A 20260-nucleotide genomic window follows, 5' to 3' on the forward strand; every position below is an offset into this window, starting at 1 on the left:
CTGACAGAGCTGGAAAACAGAGGAGTCTCTCGGGAGACCCTAATTTCCAGGCCAGAGGAAAATAAACAGGACCCCCCGGGGCTGAGGAGCTACTCACCCACTTAATCCTCCACTGATGTCTTTCCGGTTCCTACTTGATGCCAACAGCTGGGACTGGCCTGGTGCACAGGCAAATGTATTGGCCCAGTCCCCACTCTGTTCAGAAGGCCCAGCTGTCTACACGAATCCAAACAGCAGCGGTGGGCTGGACAAACGGCACCCCCAGCCGTCCTGGGAAAGGGTATGGGTGGGGAACTGGCTGTTAACACGCCTCTAGGCAGGAGCTTGGGATGGTTCTGGAGCAAGTAGGCTCAAGGAGCAGTCTTCACCGAGGAGGCTGAGCTTCTGCCTCCAAGGCCCAAAGGAGGGGAGTGGGCGGCATAGGGGGCTTCCACTACAGTCCTGAGCTCCCCATCCAAGCCTGCCCTTCACACCGAGACCTCTGTTGCCTCTGGCTGGGGTCAACAGTATGTTTCAGCAGGAACACATTGAGCTGTCACTATGACAGCTCGGGCCACCCCCATCTCTGCCTGGCCTCCTGACTGGCCTTCGCACATCCAGTCTTCCCCCTTCTCCAGCCACTGGCAGGGTAGGCAACTCGGATCAAGCCAATCCTCTGCTTGGAATCCTTCAGTGACCTTCCCACACTCAGGATGAAGTCTGCAATCCTTTGCATTCCTTTTTTCTTTATTTTGTTTTTGTTTTTGGACAGGGTCTCTCTCTGTTGCCCAGGCTGGAATGCAGGGTGCGACCATGGCTCAACGCAGCCTCCAACTCCCAGGCTCAGGTGATCCTCCCACCTCAGTCTCCTGGGTATCTGGGACTAGAGGTACACACCACCACGCCTGGCAATTTTGTTGTTGCTGTATTTTGTGGAGAGGGCATTTTGCCATATTGCCCAGGCTGGTCTCCAACTCCTGGGCTAATGTGATCCACCTGCCTTGGCCTCCCAAAGTGCTGGGATTACAGGTGTGAGCCCCCAATATGGCCTTTTTTTGTTTGTTTGTTTACAGACAGGCTCTTGCACTTTGTCACCCAGGCTGGAGTGCATTGGCATGATCATGGCTCACTGGAGCTTTCAACTCCTGCCTCAGCCTCTTGAGTAGCTGGAACTACAGGCATTTGGCCACCATACCTGGCTAATTTTAATTTTTTTTTTTTTTGTAGATGGGGTCTTACTATGTTGCCCTGGCTGGTCTCAAACTCCTGGCTTCAAGCAATCTGCCCACCTCAATGTCTCAAAGTGCTGGGATTAAGGCGTGAGCCACTGTGCCCAGCCAGCTGAGAGATTTTAAACGTTCTCACCACAAAAAATAAATAATGGAGGTGATGGATATGTTAATTAGCTTGATTTAACCATTCTGCAATGTATACATATACAAAAACATGTCGTATACCATAACTTTTATCAATTTAAAAAAACAGTGCAGTGCAAATACAATTTACAGATGTGCATAGAAACTGAATTCAGGCCAGGTGCAGTGGCTCACGTCTGTAATCCCAGCACTTCAGGAGGCCAAAGTGAATAGATCACCTGAGGTCAGGAGTTCAAGACCAGCCTGGCCAACATATCAAAACTTCACCTCCACTAAAAACACAAAAATTAGCTGACCATGGTGGTGGGTGCCTGTAGTCCCAGCTACTTGGGAGGCTGAGGCAGGAGAATGGCTTGAACCTGGGAGGCGGGGGTAGCAGTGAGCCGTGATCATGCTACTGCACTCCATCCTGGGCAACAGATCAAGATTCCATCTTAAACAAATAGAATGACAATTAAAAACCCCAAATTCAAACCCAAGTAGAAAGAGTGAAAATAGAACCCTGATGTTTTTTGTTAGGTTGGGGGAGGTTCTTCCTTGTATCAAATATCCCCCTCCCGACATGTCATTTATGATGATGTTTCATGTGTGAAGCACAGACCCTAAGGTGACCCTCAATAATCCCTACTTCCTGGGAAGTGGATCCTTCCCCAGTCCAGCCTCAAGATAAGACCCCAGCCCTGGCTGCTGCCTTGACTGCAGCAGATGAAAACCCTGGACAGAGGACCCAGAGAAGCCGTGCCTGGAGTCCTGACCCACAAGGGCTATGAGAAAATGAACGTGTTGTTGTAAGCTGCTAAGTATGTGGCCATCTGTCATGCTGCACTGGATAACTGACACAAGGGGCATGGTGTGTGAACGCATGTATGGATGTAAAGGAGGGGTTGGCTGGAGAGGGTGTGGGAGGAAGACAGTTGCCTGCACAGCTGTGTGGGGTCTACACAGCCACGTACCTCCTTTGGAGGGAATCAGGTAGAAGTCATTTGGTTGTCAGTAAGAGAAACAAACCCAAAGAGGAACGCTTATGCCAAAAACAATCAAGCACTTTATCGTGAGCATTCAAAGGCAAGAAATGCAGAATGGCTTCAGGGACACGAACCGGGAGCTGGGAGGGTTTTAAACACCAAGCCCTGTACTCTCTCCCTCTCATCTTTTGTCTCTGCCTCTCTGCATATCTGCTGACTTCTCCCTCTGCAGGCAGGTTTTCTCTACTACACAGAATCCACGGTGGTGGCAGGAGGGCACCCACAGCTCCGTGCCGGGAGACAGGGATCCTGCCTGCTGGGGAAGAGACTCAGGGCCCACGCCTGTGTGAACCCATGTGGGACAGGGTGGGGATGGCCACATGTGCAGCCTGCTGTGGGCAGTGGGGAAACTAAGGGAGTCCTTGACTTGCTCCCCCACTCCCGTAGCTGGCAGCTCAAGTGGTCTTGGTCACTTCTTGCCTTTAGCAGCACCAGACACTGTGGCTTCGCCACACCAGCACATCTCCTCCTCTCTAGCTCCACCGATGAGATACGAGAAAAGTGCAAGCCCTTGGCTGAGAAGCATCCCTATGAGTGAGGTGCTTGCTGCCCAGTCTGATGCAAAACCCTGAGACTGTGGGTCCCAGAGGCCAGAGGCGCCGGAATATGGTGGGGAAATGGTGGGAGGAGACCTCAGGGAGAAACCAAGAGAGTTTGTCTTAAGACCTTCAAATAAGAGCACTTGCGGGACTCACCGGGCTTGGGAGAGCACTGAGAACTGCAGCCCCAACAGAGGAACAGGAGTTGGTCCACGGAGCTCCCAGAGAACCAGGGCCATCACAACGGTCCAGGATGGGGTCACTCCTACGGCATCTGAATTTTTTTTTAGAAGAGATGGTGCAGGTGGGGGAGCAGGGATAGGAAGTCTGAGCGCAAGGGCCTCTTCCTATAAGAAACTACTGTGTAGAGAAGGGAAGGAAACAATCTGAAGGGCAGATGGCCAGCGCCCTTCTGGACGGCCAGAAATGGCCACTATGGGTTCCGATTCTCTACCTCTCTGACGGGGGGCAGGCTGGAAACAGTGTACCATGTGCAGTGCCAATGCAGCACAATGCCCCCAGCAGAGGGAATCCCAGGTCACAGGAATGGCAAAGAAAGAGGATCCAGGTGCCTCTCCTGGCCCTGCCAGTGGGATGCTGAGCCATGTACCTCATACTAGACAGTTCTGTTTGGTCCTTTTTTTTTTTTTTTTTGAGACAGAGTCTCACTGTGTTGCCCAGGCTGGAGTGCACTGGTGTGATCTCAGCTCACTGTAGCCTCTGTCTCCCAGGTTCAAATGATTCTCCTGTCTCAGCCTCCTAAGTAGCTGGAATTACTGGCGTCCGCCACAGTGCCAAGTTAATTTTTTGTATCTTTAGTAGAGATGGGGTTTCACCATGTTGACCAGGCTGGTCTCGAACTCCTGACATCAAGTGATCCTCCCGCCTCGGCCTCCCAAAGGGTAGTCTTTACCTTTGACACATACACAGAGTCAAATGATTTTGATTGTTTTGAAGTTTGCAGCTGTCAGGGTAGGAAGACTGCTGCAAACAACAGGAGAGTAAAAACTGAATGAGGCTCTTAAAATAATGAGGGTTTCCTGTATTTCAGAATCAGCAATGACAAACACATGCTACATTCTGGGCAGGATGTCAGCATGGATATTCCTCGTCCCCAGGTGCCAACAGCATCTCCTTGACAAGCGTCTACATCCCTGCTTCCTCTGCAGGACAAGTTCAGGCATCATGATGGGAGCATCTCCAAGGCTCCATGGAGACACCTGACCGTGGACAGCCAGGCTCCTGGAGAAGGTGCTCAACGTGGAGCATCGGCCTACACAGAGGCTTCACTTTCTCTGCAGGGTTTGTTCTGTGGCTAACGGAGGGTACAGAAAATTAACAACACACGGGTAGCACAGGGGAGGAGTGAGCCCTAAGGCGATGAACATTCAAGATATGGCGGCAAATGGGCTTACAGGAGCATATTTTCACGGTAATTAATGTAGGGAGTACTTTGAGGGCATAGGAAACTGAGTAAAGATGAAAATGTGGGCTGCACATGGTGGCTCACACCTGTAATTCCAGCACTTTCGGAGGCTGAAGTGGGAGGACTGCTTGAGGCCAGAACTGAAGACCAGCCTGGGCAATACAGCAAGATCCCTGTCTCTAGAAAAAAATTATTTAAAAATTAGTTGGGTGTATTGCCATGCACCTGTAGTCTCAGCTACTCGGGAAGCTGAGTTGGGAGGACGGTTTGAGCCCAGGAGTTTGGAGGCTGAGGTGAGTTATGACTGTGCCACTGCACTCCAGCCTGGGCCATGGAGTGAGATCTGTTTCAAAAAAACAAGAGAAATGTGATTGCCCTTTTTAAATCAAGCTTAAGTCAGTTTGTAGTGGAAAGAGGTCCAGTGTCTTCTAAGCAGGGACTTAGACACTGACACACTTAGCAAACTTGATCAATAGAAGGCTCAGGGCAGCCAACTCTGGCAGCGTGTCCTGCTCTGTTCCCGAGAGAAAACAGCCTTATCTGGGTCACAGGGAAGGAAGGTGCTATCATGAGACGAGCTGTCCAGAGCCTCAGCCTCACTTTGCTCCAATTCCCCATCAGCTCTCCCCTAGTATTTCAATCCTGGCAGAGACGGGATAATTTTCATGCCTTGGATAGGGCATGAAAGCACCAGCCATTGGAAAAGGGGCTCTCCATGGCAATTTACAGCTGCTGACGAATGCACTGACCCAGCGCGGCTGAGCTCCTGTGAGCTGCCCCGGGAGTCTGAGTATCTCCAGATGGAAAGAAACGGATGCCAGCACTGGGAGGACCAAGGGTGCAGCCTTGACCAGAACCTGCACTGAGGGATGGCCAGTCTAGAAGGTCTCTGGGGCACCTGGTGGCCTTTTTCACTGCTGTGACCTTGCTCTCTGTTTCTTCAAACTCCTACAGCTACAATTAGACCCTCTCCCTCAACAAGTCCCAGCCACAGTTCTATCTGGTGGAGTGGCAACACGTACACACTCATGTACACACACACGCATGCTACAATGTGTCTCCAAGAATCATGAAGTTTTCATATAAACCACAGAATATATTTAATTCAAATTAAACATGAAACTAGAATAATGTTCGGTCCTTATCAAGTAGCAATTACATTGTTTTAAAAAAAAAAAGAACAGTACATTTCTGTCTACATTCCGGCAATCCAACGAGGCGGCACAGGTGACATCCAGTTTGACGAGGTGACAGAGCCAGCAGTCACCATCCAAGGGCACGGTTCTGAGGGGACTGGGGAGACACAGACGATACATGACACAAAATGACTCTGCAGCAAGTCTGAAGGACAGCAGCCGCCCTCCTAATACAGACGAATGAAAGTCCAGGTAGCAGAGAGCAGGCCACTCGCATAAAGAGCGCATTGTATTAAATAGATAGTTAACGCACTGCTTCTTACTCATTCCAAGTTGCTGTAGGTGCTGCCCGCGTTAACAGCAGGGGCAAAAGCTTCCTATGCGCGTTTCAGCAGGAACACTCTCTCCGCTCCAGGTATTTCTTTGTTTTGGATTTTTTTGGCATTATTTCCTTCCCATGTGAAGAAAGCCAACTTCTTCAAGACACAGGTCATTCAGCTTCCGTGGCGGCCTCCAGGTGCTCCTAGGGCCGTGCAGAAGGCCAGGTCCCGCACAGTGAGGCCCTCCTTTGTCCTCCACTGAAAGCTTTTCACTGTTCTGTCTGCAAAGGAAGAGGTTTGCCTGCCCCTGCTCCACGTGCCAGGGTGGAAGGGGTGGAGGGCTGGCGGGGGCTTTCTTCACAGGGCCGTGCTCTCGGTATCATTGTCTATATCCAGCAGGATGCGGCCAGGCACGTCTTTGCTGGCTGAGTCTGAGTGCATTTCAGGAAAGATGCTGCGATGTGGGTCTGAAACCCTGGAATTGGAGTCTGGACAAAAACACGAGGAGACACGGTATCAATGAGGGGTAACCCCCGAGAGGTCACCTGAGGGTGCTTTGAGAAGAGAGGCTGGGAAGTTTCAGGGTCAGCCCATGCACACAGAATCCCTTGCGAGAGGCCTCATCAGCTCTTAGAAGCCAAGTGATGCCTTTGTGACCCCAGAGGGCAGCTGAGTGGCACAGCCTCGCCTCTGGGCTCTGAGGTTGCTTGCTGTGAGCCCGGGGCAGCCCTTGGAGATGCAGCTTTCAAAGGATTTGCTTGCTTTGATGGAAGAAAGGAAGCCTCCTTCTTCCCAAGGCCTCTAATGCATGAGATGAACCCTCCTGATGGCCCCTGGGCTGCCCTGGGAAGAGGTCTCTCCTCGAGACTGCTGGGTTTTCCTCCTGTTACTAACACTAGGACCTCACCTTCAGCACTAGCAACATTTGGGCCTGAATTATTTGTTGTGGTTGTCCTGTGCATCGTAGGTGTCACCCAACAGGTGCCAGTGACATGCAGCCTCCTCCCCCAGTGTGACGACCAAAAATGTCTCCTGTGCATCACAGATCACTGGGGAAGTTTCAACTGTCTCCAGAAGCTGCCAAGTGTCCCCTGGGGAATCACAATCACTGCTGACTGACATCACTGAGGCAGACTAAGTCTCCTGCAAATATTAACTTCCCCTTCTCTGTCTAATACACTTCAAATGCCATTTTCATGTCTTACTACGTTGGCTGAAATTCCTTCAGCAAGGTGGCAAACATACGGTCCTCATGCTGTTGTCCCCCTCTCCTATGCTCTTCCCAGAGGCCAGTGGGTCTCAGATTCATTTATGCATGAACAAACATTTACTGAGCACCTCCCAGGTGCCAGGCACTGTTCTACCTGCTGAGGACGCAACACTGCACGAGACAGGCACGGCCTCAATGAAGCCCGTGGTCAAGTGGGCGAACCAAGGGGATCTTAATTAAAACAAAAGGGCTGGCTTCTCTAGTAGATGTGGGTTCTGGCAAATTATGAGAGCCTCATTAGGTATTTTAGGGCTGGTGTAAGACAGAAGAGAGATATTTTGTAGTTTTGCTTTGCTGGGTTAGAGGTAGCTGTGGCAGGCAGCAGTGAGGGAGTGGGAGGAGGAGGTGGTTTGCTGGGACGTCTCACATTGAGGCTCGAGAGCTGCTTCTCGCCCACTTGCTGTGGTGCAAAATGACATCCTGCCTGTCCTTGCCGGGAGCTAGTTTTGAATGTATTTCTGTTCGACCTGCTCCTCCTGTCTGCGCAGGCACAGCTTGAAAACGCTGGTGCACTCTGGGGAAGCTCACTGCTTCGAGACTTGTTCCAGCTCTACCCTTCCACCTTCCTGTCCCTACAGTCTGAGCTGTAAGATCTATTTACTCCCTGGGACATCCTTTTTCTCACAGTGACTCCTTGGTTGTCCCTCAAGGTTTCCTACACACCACAACTCAGAGAAATTTCAAGATTTATGGAGGTGCCAAGGTGTCAGAGTTCAGGTGCCGAATGTCATTTCAGACAATTCAGGCCTTGTGATAACTATAAAACCAATGACACTGTGCAGAACTGCACCACCCTATGGTGCAGTCAAAGGTGGTCTGTATGCACAGAATAGGGGCTGTCTTGGATTTGTCCTAAGCAGAACAGAAGTCAACGAAGGCAGGGACTGTGTCTGTCTTGTTCACAGTGTATCCTCAGTACCTAAAACAGTGACCAGCAAATAGCAGATGTTCAATAAATTTTGTAGCTGCACACTTGGATGGTTGGATGAATGAAGAGTCATCTAGAGCAACCATCTTTCCAATCCTCCGTTCTTACATCTTCAGGCAAAGAAGTAGCTGTGACTTGAAGATGATACCGGTATAAGAAAATCACTGCAAATGCAATCCTTTCCCCCATTATCTTGGCCCCTAAAAACAGAAGGGGCTACCAGCCTGTGTCTCTTCTCAGCCCAGAGTTTACCAGAAACTATGGAACAGACACGACCTGGCGGGGAACGCATGATGCAAAGGCACTGTGCATACGGATGAGATTTCTACTTGTTAATATCTGTGTTCACATGCAAGTTAGCGTCTATCAGCCACGAAGCCCTTCCACAGCTGCTCTCTTTTTCTTATACATCACATATATATAATTTTTAGATTTATGCCTTTCTAAATTTTTCTATTTATGATCCACACACATTATTTATTCAAGGGGAAAAATGTGTTCTGGGGCTACATTTTTTTCCAGCTACAAGGAAATCCCTTACTCTGCCTGCCACCTGCCCCATCTGGTTTCCCCAGCCCCTCTCTATTCCTACATGAATCATCCCTGAAAGAAACAATGACTTTGTTTACACACAAAAAGTAGAAAGAATTACAGCAACTTGTACAGAACTAGTTTTCAGAAAGAGACTTCATCACAGTAGCTAACATTAAAAAAAAACAAATTTTTTTTTCTGAGATGGGGTCTCGCTCTGTTGCCCAGGCTGGAGTGCAGTCGTGTAATCTCAGCTCACTGCAGCCTCCACCTCCCAGGCTCAAGCGATCCTCCCACCTCAGCCTCCCGAGTAGCTAGGACTACAAGCATACGCCACCATGCCTGGCTAATTTTTTGTATTTTTGGTAGAGACAGGGTTTCACCATGTTGACTGGGCTAGTCTTGAACTCTTGGCCTCAAGCGATCCTCCCACCTCAGCTTCCCAAAGTGCTGGGATTACCAGCATGAGCCACCATGCCCAGCCTCGGTAGCTGACATTACTACAGAGCACTTACAACCGAGAGTGTACTATACACCCACACTTTATTACATTGTCTCACTGAACCGACTAACTAATCCTAAGGCAGCAGAAATAAGAGAGGGAGACTCAGAGGCTCTATTCCTTGCTCAAGGTGACACAGCCAGGGTGGACCAAAGAGGATCAAAGCCAGATCAATTGCACTCTGGTTCTTCACACCACATTTTCCCTCCTCCCCAGAGGAGTGTGTAAATCCTTGGGTGAGGGTCCTCAAAGACATTATCTGAGATCATTGTCTTAGTCTTAAACACTCTGGTTTGTTGTAAAAAGGAGAAAATGGTTATTTCAGAAAGACACCTGTAAGAACCTGGTTTGCCCAAAACACCTCTAAATCTTTCTGGCTATGAACTCGTATACTAACTGCACCCCAAGAAGGGCTGGTTTCTGAGCATACGCTTGGAGTTAAGTTCATACAAGAGATATTGTTCTTAAAAAAACAAAATAGGCTGGGCATGGTGGGATGATGGTGTGAGCCCAGAAGTTCGAGACCAGTCCAGGCAACACGAGACTCCGTTTCTATGAGAAAAATACAAAAATCAGCCGGGTGTGGTGGTGCATGCCTCTAGTCCCACCTTCCAGCTACTTCGGAGGATCGCTTGAGCCCAGGAGGTCAAGGCTGCAGTGGGCTATAATCACACTGCTGCACTCTAGCCTGGGCAACAGAGCAAGACCCTATCTCTTTAAAAAAAAAAAAAAAAGAGAGAGAGAAACAAGGGATGACCTCCAGTAACCAGCCTCAGCCCAAAGGCAGAACTTGATATAGTTCATCACAGATTTGGGGCTCTGACAAATGTAACCAAGTTCCTTCCTGAACTGAGTATCTTATCCAGGAAACAGAAGTGGATATTTAACAGCTGGAAGTGGAATGTTATCACTAAGGGTATGGTTCTAGAAGATTTACTTATTACCTCCACAATTTTGAATATGTGCTTTCGGTTGTGAACCCACCCTTCAAGAAGTCCAAGGTGATTCTGATAGCCACTTTGACAAGTAACAGATCCAAACATGCCCTTGAAAGTAAGTGGTGCAGGCACAATTACAGGGCGAATAAACTCCCTCCCCCTCTCCACCACCCATCCCTCTTCTCAGACCTAGGGCATCAGGGAATGCCTTCCTTCACCAGTTAACGGTTTGAGTCTTAAACACTCTGGTTGATTGTTGTAAAAAAGAGATAAAGGTTATTTGAGAAAGACACCTGTAAGAACCTGGTTTTCTTTTAACACCTCTAAACTTCTCTGGCTATGAATTTATATATTATTTGCATTCCAAGAAGGGCTGGTCTTTGAGCATACTGCTTGGAGCTAAGTTTATATAACAAGTATTATATTTCAAAATAAAAAAAAAAGCAAATAACCAAACAGAAAAAGAAACCTTTTATTGGAGATCTCTTTTCTGTTTTGTTTTTGTTTTTAAATAAAATACCTACTGTATGAACTTAGTTCCAAGCAATATCCTGAAAGACCGGCCCTTGGAAGGCAGAGAATAAATAAATTCACAACCAAAGAGGTTTAGGGTGCTTTTAAAAAGCAGGTTCTGGCTGGGTGTGGTGGCTCATGCCTGTAATCCCAGGACTTTGGAGGCTGAGCTACTCGGGAGGCTGAGGCAGGAGAATCGCTTGAACCTGGGAGGTGGAGGTTGCAGTGAGCTGAGATCGTATCACTGCATTCCAGTCTGAGCGACAGGGTAAGACTAAACAAACAAACAAACAAACAAACAAACAAAAGCAGGTTCTAACAGGTGTCTTTCTAAAATAACCTTTTTCTCCTTTTTACAATATAATACCTGTCATATAAACTTAGCTCCAACCAGAGTGTTTAAGACCCAAACCATTATTTCCTCAGATAACGTCTTCACTTTCAGGATCCACACCCAAGGATATACACAACTCTTTTGGGAAAGAGGGAAAATGTTAGGGTGATTAAGAATGATGGAGCCAGGCGCAGTGGCTCATGCCTGTAATCCCAGCACCTTGGGAGGCAGAAGTGAATGGATCACTTGAGGCCATGAGTCGAGACCAGCCTGGCCAATATGGTGAAACCCCGTCTCTACTAAAAATACAAAAATCAGCCAGGTGTTGCCACACGTACCTATAATCCCAGCTATTTGGGAGGCTGAGGCAAGAGAATTGCTTAAACCAGAGAGGCAGGGGTTGCAGTGTGCCAAGATTGCACCACTGCACTCCAGAGTAGGCGACAGAGCAAGACTGTCTCGAAAAATACATAAAATAAATAAACAGAAGAATGACAGTCCAACCAATCTGGCTTTGATCCTCCTTAGTCTAAGTAGAATTGTGTAATTTTATCAGGAGCTGATGACTTCTCGTCAGTTTTCCAGGGCTACGAGTGACTTTGAGTCAACTATTCAGGAGTAATTCTGTTCAAGTCTCACTGGATGTTATCTTGACACAATTCTGATTATCTACTTATTAAAAATAAACTGCAAGTAGAAATAGAGGCCACTTAAATATCCAACTAAGAGTAATAATACATCTGGTTGATGAAACATTATGTAGTCACTGAAAAACACGGTTCTAGGCCGGGCGCAGTGGCTCACGCCTGTAATCCCAGCACTTTGGAAGGCTGAGGTGGGCAGATCACGAGGTCAAGAGATCGAGACCATCCTGGCTAACATGGTGAAACCCTGTCTCTATTAAAAATACAAAAATTAGCCGGGCGTTGTGGCGGGCGCCTGTAGTCCCAGTTACTCGGGAGGCTGAGGCAGGAGACTGGCGTGTACCCGGGAGGCGGAGCTTGCAGCGAGCCGAGTTCGAGCCACTGCTCTCCAGCCTGGGCGACAGAGCAAGACTCCATCTTGAAACAAAAAACAAACAAAAAAACCATGGTTCTAAAAATTACATTATCATATGAGAACAAGCATATGATGTAAAGTAAAATAAAAGGATTCAAACCTGTCTATGTCAAATAATTACGCTCATGTACCTCCTTTTTAGAAAAACTAAAAGAAAAAAAGGGGCAGGCGTGTTGGCTCACACCTGTAATCCCAGCACTTTGGGAGGATGAGGTGGGTGGATCATGAGGTCAGCAGATGGAGACCATCTTGGCTAACATGGTGAAACCCTGTCTCTACTAAAAATACAAAACATTAGCTGGGTGTGGTGGCGGGTGCCAGTAGTCCCAGCTACTCGGGAGGCTGAGGCAGGAGAATGGTGTGAATCCAGGAGGCGGAGCTTGCAGTGAGACGAGATTGCACCACTGCACTCCAGCCCAGGGAACAGAGGGAGGCTCTATATAAAAATAATAATAATAATAAAAAGAAGTAGAATATCAATGGCAGACTTTTTCAACTGTACAGCTATAGTTGATTTCTTATTATTTTCATTTCTCAAGAGTTTTAATATCCATGCTTATTTTTATTTATCTGAGACAGAGTCTCACTCTGTCACCCAGGCTGGAGTGCAGTGGTGTGATCTCAGCTCACTGCGACCTCCACCTCCCGGGTTCAAGCAGTTCTCCTGCCTTGGCCTCCCAAGTAGCTGGGATTACAGGCACCCACCACAACGCCTGGCTAACTTTTTGTATTTTTAGTAGAGACAGGGTTTCTCCATGTCGGCCAGGCTGGTCTTGAACTCCTGACTTCAAGTGATCCACCCACCTCCTCCCAAACTGATGGGATTACAGATGTGAGCCCCTACGCCCCGGCTCATGCTTATTTTTAAAAAGGCATTACTTCTATGACATAAGAAGGGTGAGAGTTTAAAAAGCAAACACTATGAAATTAGCCAGCAAAGTGTCTAGGCTTATGGCTACTATGTGAGTGATTTGCTCTATCTGTGGTACAGTGGACTAACGCCTCACAGTCTCAGGCTCACTATATTATACGAATGTACTTGTTAACTCCTTCTGCAGAGCATTGTCTTTTTAACCCATGAAAGAACTGAGATCCAAAAATAAAAGTGATGCATCAGAATCAAAATATGGATACCTGGGTCCCACCCCCAGTCTCCTCTGTTTGGGTCCTAGAAGGCCGGATCCGGGTGAGTTTTTAAAACCCTGACATGTGAATCTAACATAGAAATCTGATTAAAACTATTTTCTTCTAGATAAAAATGATAAATAGCAGGCCAGGCACAGTGGCTCATGCCTACAATCCCAGCACTTTGGGAGGTTGAGGTAGCCGATCACCTAAGGTCAGGAGTTCGAGACCAGCCTGGCCAACATGGTAAAGCCCCATCTCTACTAAAAATAATAAAATAGCCAGATGTGGTGGCAGGAGCCTATAATCCCAGGTACTCAGGAGGCTGAGGCAGGAGAAGCGCTTTAACCTGGGAGGCGGAGCTTGAGCCGAGATCGCGCCATTGCACCCCAGCCTGGGCGACAGAGCGAGACTCCATCTCAAAAAAAAAAAGAAGATAAATAGCTAGCCTTCATTTAGATCCACTGTATATTAAGAACTATAACTGGCTATCGGAATAACCTTGGACTTTCTCTTATTTGATCTTCAACACTTTAGACAGATGTCACCACTTTACAGATAGCCAGGTTGTGCCTGGTCTATGTTATACCAAGAGCTAAAATTCTAATTCAATCAGGTCCGACTCCATGATGTGTATTCTTTCTACTATACCTCGTTTGCCTAATATGGAAAAGAACGGAAATTAAAGAAGTAACGAGGCCAGCCCTGTGACCGACCACCTATTCCACATCTGGGCACACACTTAGTATTCCGAATGATTGCAGCAAGCATCAACAAAGCCAGGCCTTCAGTGCATGCACTATTAGTAGGGACGCAAGCAGGCAGGGTTAGGGTGGCCGGTTAGTAACAGGCGTGAGTGCACAAATATGATCATCAAGTAGCAAAAATGCAATGGCCAATCAGGTGCCTTTTCCTTACCATTAAATATTCCAATCTCAGTTCTTACTGAATATGGCAGGTCATACATCTAAATTATTTAATAAAACGTTTAAATTAGAATACTCTTTGCTAAAATCTATTATTTCAAAAGTAGCAAGATGTAAACTCTTTTCCATGGGAATTAAAACTCTTACTGCTCTCTAGAGTCACAATTAACAGGAGACTCAAAACGACGCCAGAATCCCGGCATCCTCCAGTGCTGGTGCTGAGCTGTGAGAAGTTGGCTGCCAAACCTGCTTGGCAACAATAATCTCCCCCAAGAATTTATATTAATCCCATGAGCCTTAACCCAACTCTTTAAAACTCTAACTTAATCCAATTCTAAAGGAATAACCTGTTTTCAGGAATTTGTCCATCTAAAGTTTTCTAAGTGAAAACATTATGTCACAATAAAGGACCATCCTGTCCAAGAAGTTATATTTTCTTCCTCCTTGAAAAAACCTAATGGCTATATCCACGAATGGTTAATAGCAGTATGATCAACACTAGCAGATTCAAAAATTCTAAATGTTGGCCTTCTGTGCACTTTCAATGGCAGGCCAGGGGATTTTAAGATAGTACAGGTTAATTCTGTAATATAAAGATAACTGTGGTGACCTGGAATTTCTTGAGTTAGGAGAACTCATAGCATAGATTGGTTTTTAAATAGCTAATATCTTAGGGAAACATACTTTTAATGTAAAAGTTCACTTATCTAATAATTACAGCAGTACATTACAGTGTTGTAGCAGATCAATAAAGTAAACTTCTGGAATAAATATACCCCAGGTAACAATGGTATTAAAGAATAGGCATAATTCTGGTTTGGAATCTCGCATTTAAAAAGAAGGAAATATCTGAGAATAACATTTTGGTGTGTCACAAGCATGAAATTGTGGAATCGTGCCTGGGCCTCCTCCCTGTTTTGAAGGCTATGCTCTGGTTTTCCACTTCTGGTTCCTACAGAAAGTCTTACTCAGACCTAAGCTGTGAGCACTCCGGCTAAGGGCCCCACAGTAGGCGTAAGGCTCAGGTCAGCTGATTAAAGCAGCTGTACACATAATGAGGGCCTTATGCTGTCCACATGTAGACCCAGCAGCAGACTTAGATGAGCTCACAGTGCCTTTTAAAAAGTTCATATGGTTTAAGAAAGCAAAATGGAAGCATGCTAGAATGCAAAGGAATTTAAAAGAATTCTGTGTAGGGTATTTGGGGGAAGATTTTTTTAATTTTTTGGCCTTGAGAATTTAAAATATCAAATTAAGAAGCTTCATGCAGTTAACTTAAGATACAAAATTTTAAATTAAAGCTCAAGACACAAAGGACACAATTTCCTCCCGTGCTGACGGCGCCCGGGTCCTCTTTGGTTGGATGCCGGTGAGCCCATCAGTGACAGGTAAGTCACACTGGGAAGAGTAGACTGCTGGTAAGAGGCTCACCAAAAAGACCAAAGATATTCCTTTTTTTTTTTTTTTAAAAGAGACAGGGTCTCACTCTGTCATGCAGACTGGAATGCAGCCAGCAGTGACACAATCACTACCACTGCAGTCTCGAACTCCTGGGCTCAAGCAATCCTCCTACCTCAGCCACTCAAAGTACTGGGACTACAGGCACCAGCCACTGTGCCTGGCCCCTAAGAAAGAAGATACTCTTCAAGAGCAGCTTAAAATCAGGCTCTTGATCTACTGACATCTACTCCTTGAATTTGAAGCACTGCAGCTCAAAGTGCTTCTGATAAAAATAAAGAAAAGTCTATATGCTACAGAAGGGATGGCCCATTGGCTGTCAGGGCACAGGGTCTAAAGGTTGCTCCTGAGCACACAGTCAAAAGCACATATGCAAAACATGGCTACGCAGGAGCGTGTGGAGCTGTGGGGCAAGCTGCTCGGGCCGTTACAGACCTTAGTCCTGGACACCTTCCCCACCTGTGAGGGCACGAGGAAGGGCATCTATTGGGAAACAAACAAACAAACCAACATGGCTGTGTTGTTTTCAAAATAAAAGCTCTGATGTCATCAGAAAAAAAGTTATTAACCATTTATAACATGTGCAAATTATGTATTAAATTCCTGAAAAAAGTTATTAAAAGATATTGTTAGAATCAGTTAACCGTCACCCTTTGGATTAATGGAAACCTTCGGCACATTTTAAGCTGCAAAGTCACTCAATATGGTTGGAAAGCCCAAAGGTATACTTCAGCTTCTTTTCCAAAAGTGCCTCCACTTAGAACAATTTAAACTGGGCTGCTGTAAGAAATTATTTGAGGCCCCTAATTACCATTTTTTAAAACACAGTAGAAAACCCCATATCCATCCTTAAATAAAATAATAAATTAGAGCATTTGGGATGGATATATTTTTGAAATCTTAAATACAATGGTCATGTTCTAGACTATTAAAAATATGCCATTAGGTAGTCCACTAAAACCTGTACAATCACCACCACTTCAAAACAGGTTCCCACTGGGTCTATAGGAAACTCTTCACTCTTCCCTCCCAAGCCATTAGAGGCCAGCACTCTGATATGACTGTACCCTGAGATCTCCCTTTCGGAGCATTCAATTTGGCATAAATCATGTTTTTTAAAGTTATACCTGAAATTCTGTACTTAATATGAACATTTTCACTCTTAGAAGTACTTAGAAGTACTGTTTAAGCATTTTAATGAGGAATTCACTAAGAGAGTTCATGCTCGTGTTGTAAAATACCTTCCACCTGGATTAAAAGTCATTATGTTTAGAAAAATGTAAACATACATAGGTCTTAAACACACAAGCAACTGTAAGTCAGGGGTTGGCAAACTTAAAGGACCAGGTAGTAAATATTTCCAACTTTGTGGGCCATATGATCTCTGGTCATGACGACCCAACTCCGCTGTTTTAGCACCAATGCAGGCACAGACAATATGTTAATGAATGGCTGTAGCTGTGTTCCAATAAAACTTTAATGACAAAAACTGGCTGCAGGACAGGTTTGGCTTGCAGGTGCAGTTTGCTGATGCCTGGTATAAGTCAAAGCTTAAATAAAATGTAGTAGTACAAAAGCAATGTAGAGCAGACAGGGAAATATGGGCATTGATGTCCTACTTACCCGTTACTATCTTGGAAGCTGTCGGTGCTGCGTTGGTGAGGCTGCTGTCCCCAGCTGAGTGGACACCAGGAGGATGGGGGGGTGGGGGCACGCTGGGCCGGTTCCTTGGCTTTGGTACTGGTCTCGGTCTCGGTAAGGTTCCAGCATGTGGCTGTGCAGTCTCAAGGTTACCCCCTGCCAGGGTCTGAGGAGCTGGCAGGCTGGGGTTCTGTTTTCCTAGGGGCGGAGTACTGGGGGGCGTTGGAGTTTGGGGAGGGGTGTGAGATGGCTGCTCAAGTCCATGCTCACTGGGCAATGCCATGGGGTTGGGAGGGCCCTGGCTATTGGGCTTGGTGTGCATCAGCGGCGTGGCCTGCGTAGGGGGCTGTGGTGGCGGGTGATTGGGAGCTTGGATTGGAGACAGGCTGCTGGAGTACCTCCGGGGTGCTGAGAGCTGGGAGGGGGCGGAGGGCTGGCCTGGAGGCTGGCCCGTGTGCTGAGTGGGAGGAGAGGGGCTTCGGGTGGGTGGCTTTGGTGACAGACTGGGTGGATGCTGAGATGTTCCTGAAGAACTCTGGCTCCCGGGGTGGCCAGGAGGTGGGTTGCCTGGTTTCGGGGGTGCTGGAGCGGGTTTCTTAACAGCTGCACAAAGAGAGAAAAAATACCTTTCAGTAGGAACAGTGAGGCAGCAACCACCACCACCCTGGCCAGGAGCCCAAATTTAACCCCGCCAGTAATAAACCACAGCACCACGTGCCTCTGATGAGAGGTGGTCGGGAGGCACTACACTGTGTCTTCCTCCCCAAAACCCATAACCCGAGTCTAACCATCAGAAGAACATCTGACAAACACAAATTGAGGGCCTTTCTTCAAAAGGCCTGACCAGTACTCTCCAAAACCGTCAAGGCCATAGAAAAGCACAGAAAGACGGAGAACGTGTCACAGACCAAAGGAGACTAAGAAGATACGATGACTACATGCAATGTGGGCTCCTGGATGAGATCCTGGGACAGAAAATGGACATGAGTGGAAAAACTAGGGAAATCTGAATAAAATGTGGAGTCTAGTTAATGGTAATGAAGCGCGAGGTGCAGTGGCTCACGCCTGTAATCTCAGCACTTTGGGAGGCCAAAGCAGGCAGATCACTTTAGCGCAGGAGTTCAAGGCCAGCCTGGGCAACATGGCAAAACTCCATCTCTACAAAAAATAAGAAAATTAGTTGGGAGTGGTGGTGTTCGCCTGTAATCCCAGCTACTCATGAGGCTGAGGTGGGAGGATCACGTGAGCCCGGGAAGTCCAAGGCTGCAGTGAGCTGTAATCACACCACTGAACTCCAGCCTGGGCAACAGAGCGAGACCATTTAAAAGAAAAAAAAAAAAGCAGGGGTGGGGTGGGGGGACTGGCCCAATGTTGATTTCTGAGCTGGGGTAAAGGTACCATGGTCATGTAACACATTAACAACAGGGGAAACTGAGTAACGGGCATACAGGAACTCTCAGCATTATCTTTGCAACTTTTCTATTCAAAATTACTCCAAACTAACAAGTTTATTTTAAAAATTAAGTACATTCTGTACGTTTGAAAGGGCTTTAAAGGTCTATCATTTTGAAAATTCAACAAGAAGAAAACTGTTAACAGAGGCCACCCGAATAACACGGAAGTGCTGCCCTCAGCCCGCTTAGCAGCCTCCTCGTTAGGTCCCCATGGGAAGACAGAGAGAGAGACAAGAACAGCCAGGAGGCACCACCAAGCAGGACTGGTTCACCCGACGTAACATGACCCCTGACCCCACGCCACCTTCTCCTCGAGAGCTTGATTGGTTTGACTGGTCCGAATAACAGAACTTCTATCAATTCCAGAACCATGTGAGTTAACAGATAATGTCCTGGACAAAAGCATGAATAAATGCGGAAGAGTTGCCTTAGAATTATTTCTCTAAAGAGAGCTGAATCACATCACTCTCCTCCCTATACCAGCTGAGATCAGGGAGGGAACCTGGTACTGAGGAGGGCAGGAGGGAAAACGACAGATCTGGGGCTCTGGTTTTGGGCTGGGAGGGGTAGGGGGAAAGGAGAGACTTCAGCCTTTTTCAAACTCTGCTGAGATCCTACTGGTTCCCCAAGAAAAAAGAGAAGGAAATGAAGGAAAGAAATGAACATGTATCACTGTTCACATATCACTAGTACCAAGTAAGGCCTTTTACATAAATTATGCACATTATAATTTATATAAATTATCTCATTCAAGTCTCATAAGCTCATGGTAGGGCAAGCTCTGTTATCGCCATTTTCACAGAGAAGAAAACTGAGGCTTGAAGAGGGCCAGTGTTTGGTAATAGGCCACACAGCTAGTAAGGGGCAGAACAGAGACTCCTGCCCGTGACATGTGGACTCCCTGAATGCTTTTTCCTCATCCTCCTTCCTCTATTCCTCGGCTGCCTGTTTACAGGTCCCAGAATTCAGGATTAAAAAGGGTAAAGTCTCGGTGGCTCATGCCTGCAATCCCAGCACTCTGACTGGCTGAGGCAGGAAGATCACTCAAGACCAGCCTGGGCAACATAGTGAGATCCTGACTCCACAAACAAATAAACAAAGCAGCCAGGCATGGTGGCATGTGCCTGTAGTACCAGCACTTTGAGAGGCCAAAGTGGGAGGATCACTTGGGTCCAGTGGCTGAAGGATGCAGTGAGCTATTATCACGCCACTGCATTCCAGCATGGGTGAGAGAACAAGACCCTGCCTCTAAAAAACATAAGAAAGGAAAGAAAAAGAAAGAAAAAATAAAGTGTACTCTGCTACACTAGTCTGGAATTTTTTTTTTTTTTTTTTCTTTTGAGATGGAGTCTCGCTCTGTCGCCCAGGCTGGAGTGCAGTGGCTGGACCTCAGCCCACTGCAAGCTCCACCTCCCGGGTTTATGCCATTCTCCTGTCTCAGCCTCCAGAGTAGCTGGGACTACAGGCACCCGCCACCTCGCCCAGCTAGCTTTTTGTATTTTTTTAGTAGAGATGGGGTTTCACCATGTTAGCCAGGATGGCCTTGATCTCCTGACCTCGTGATCCGCCCGTTTCGGCCTCCCAAAGTGCTGGAATCACAGGCTTGAGCCACCGTGCCCGGCCTGGTCTGGAACTTTCAACCCTGGAACTCAGAAACCACCAACCAGCTTACATTAGCTGTACTCCAGAATGCCATCAGCATTTAAAAAAAAAGTCTAGTTTTCTGTTCTAAGCAATAATAATTGTAAATTCACACTGAATAAAAGTTCATTCCTGACAT

The 20260-nt window shown here is 47.0% G+C and overlaps 1 protein-coding gene across 5 annotated transcripts in view; it reads right to left on the reverse strand.

Annotated features, from left to right (window-relative positions):
• Nucleotides 1–5420: 5420 nt before the first annotated feature.
• The window catches only part of ARHGAP17 (Rho GTPase activating protein 17), a 98379-nt gene continuing 83539 nt past the window's right edge, over nucleotides 5421–20260 (reverse strand). For 2 of the 5 annotated variants that reach the window (XM_007988210.3, XM_007988160.3), the window contains 2 exons: nucleotides 17009–17629; nucleotides 5421–6289 (listed from right to left, as the gene is read on the reverse strand). In XM_007988210.3, the coding sequence (XP_007986401.3) occupies nucleotides 6159–6289; nucleotides 17009–17629 (752 nt within the window). In that variant the 3' untranslated portion in view covers nucleotides 5421–6158. Of the gene's footprint in view, nucleotides 6290–6838; nucleotides 8134–13919; nucleotides 13969–13988; nucleotides 15869–17008; nucleotides 17630–20260 lie in introns of those variants that run through there. The other 3 variants (XM_007988200.3, XM_037989734.2, XM_007988190.3) reach the window with 3 other exon arrangements.

The sequence above is a fragment of the Chlorocebus sabaeus genome, chromosome 5 (assembly GCF_047675955.1).
Source record: "Chlorocebus sabaeus isolate Y175 chromosome 5, mChlSab1.0.hap1, whole genome shotgun sequence".
In the NCBI taxonomy this organism is placed as follows: domain Eukaryota; kingdom Metazoa; phylum Chordata; class Mammalia; order Primates; family Cercopithecidae; genus Chlorocebus; species Chlorocebus sabaeus.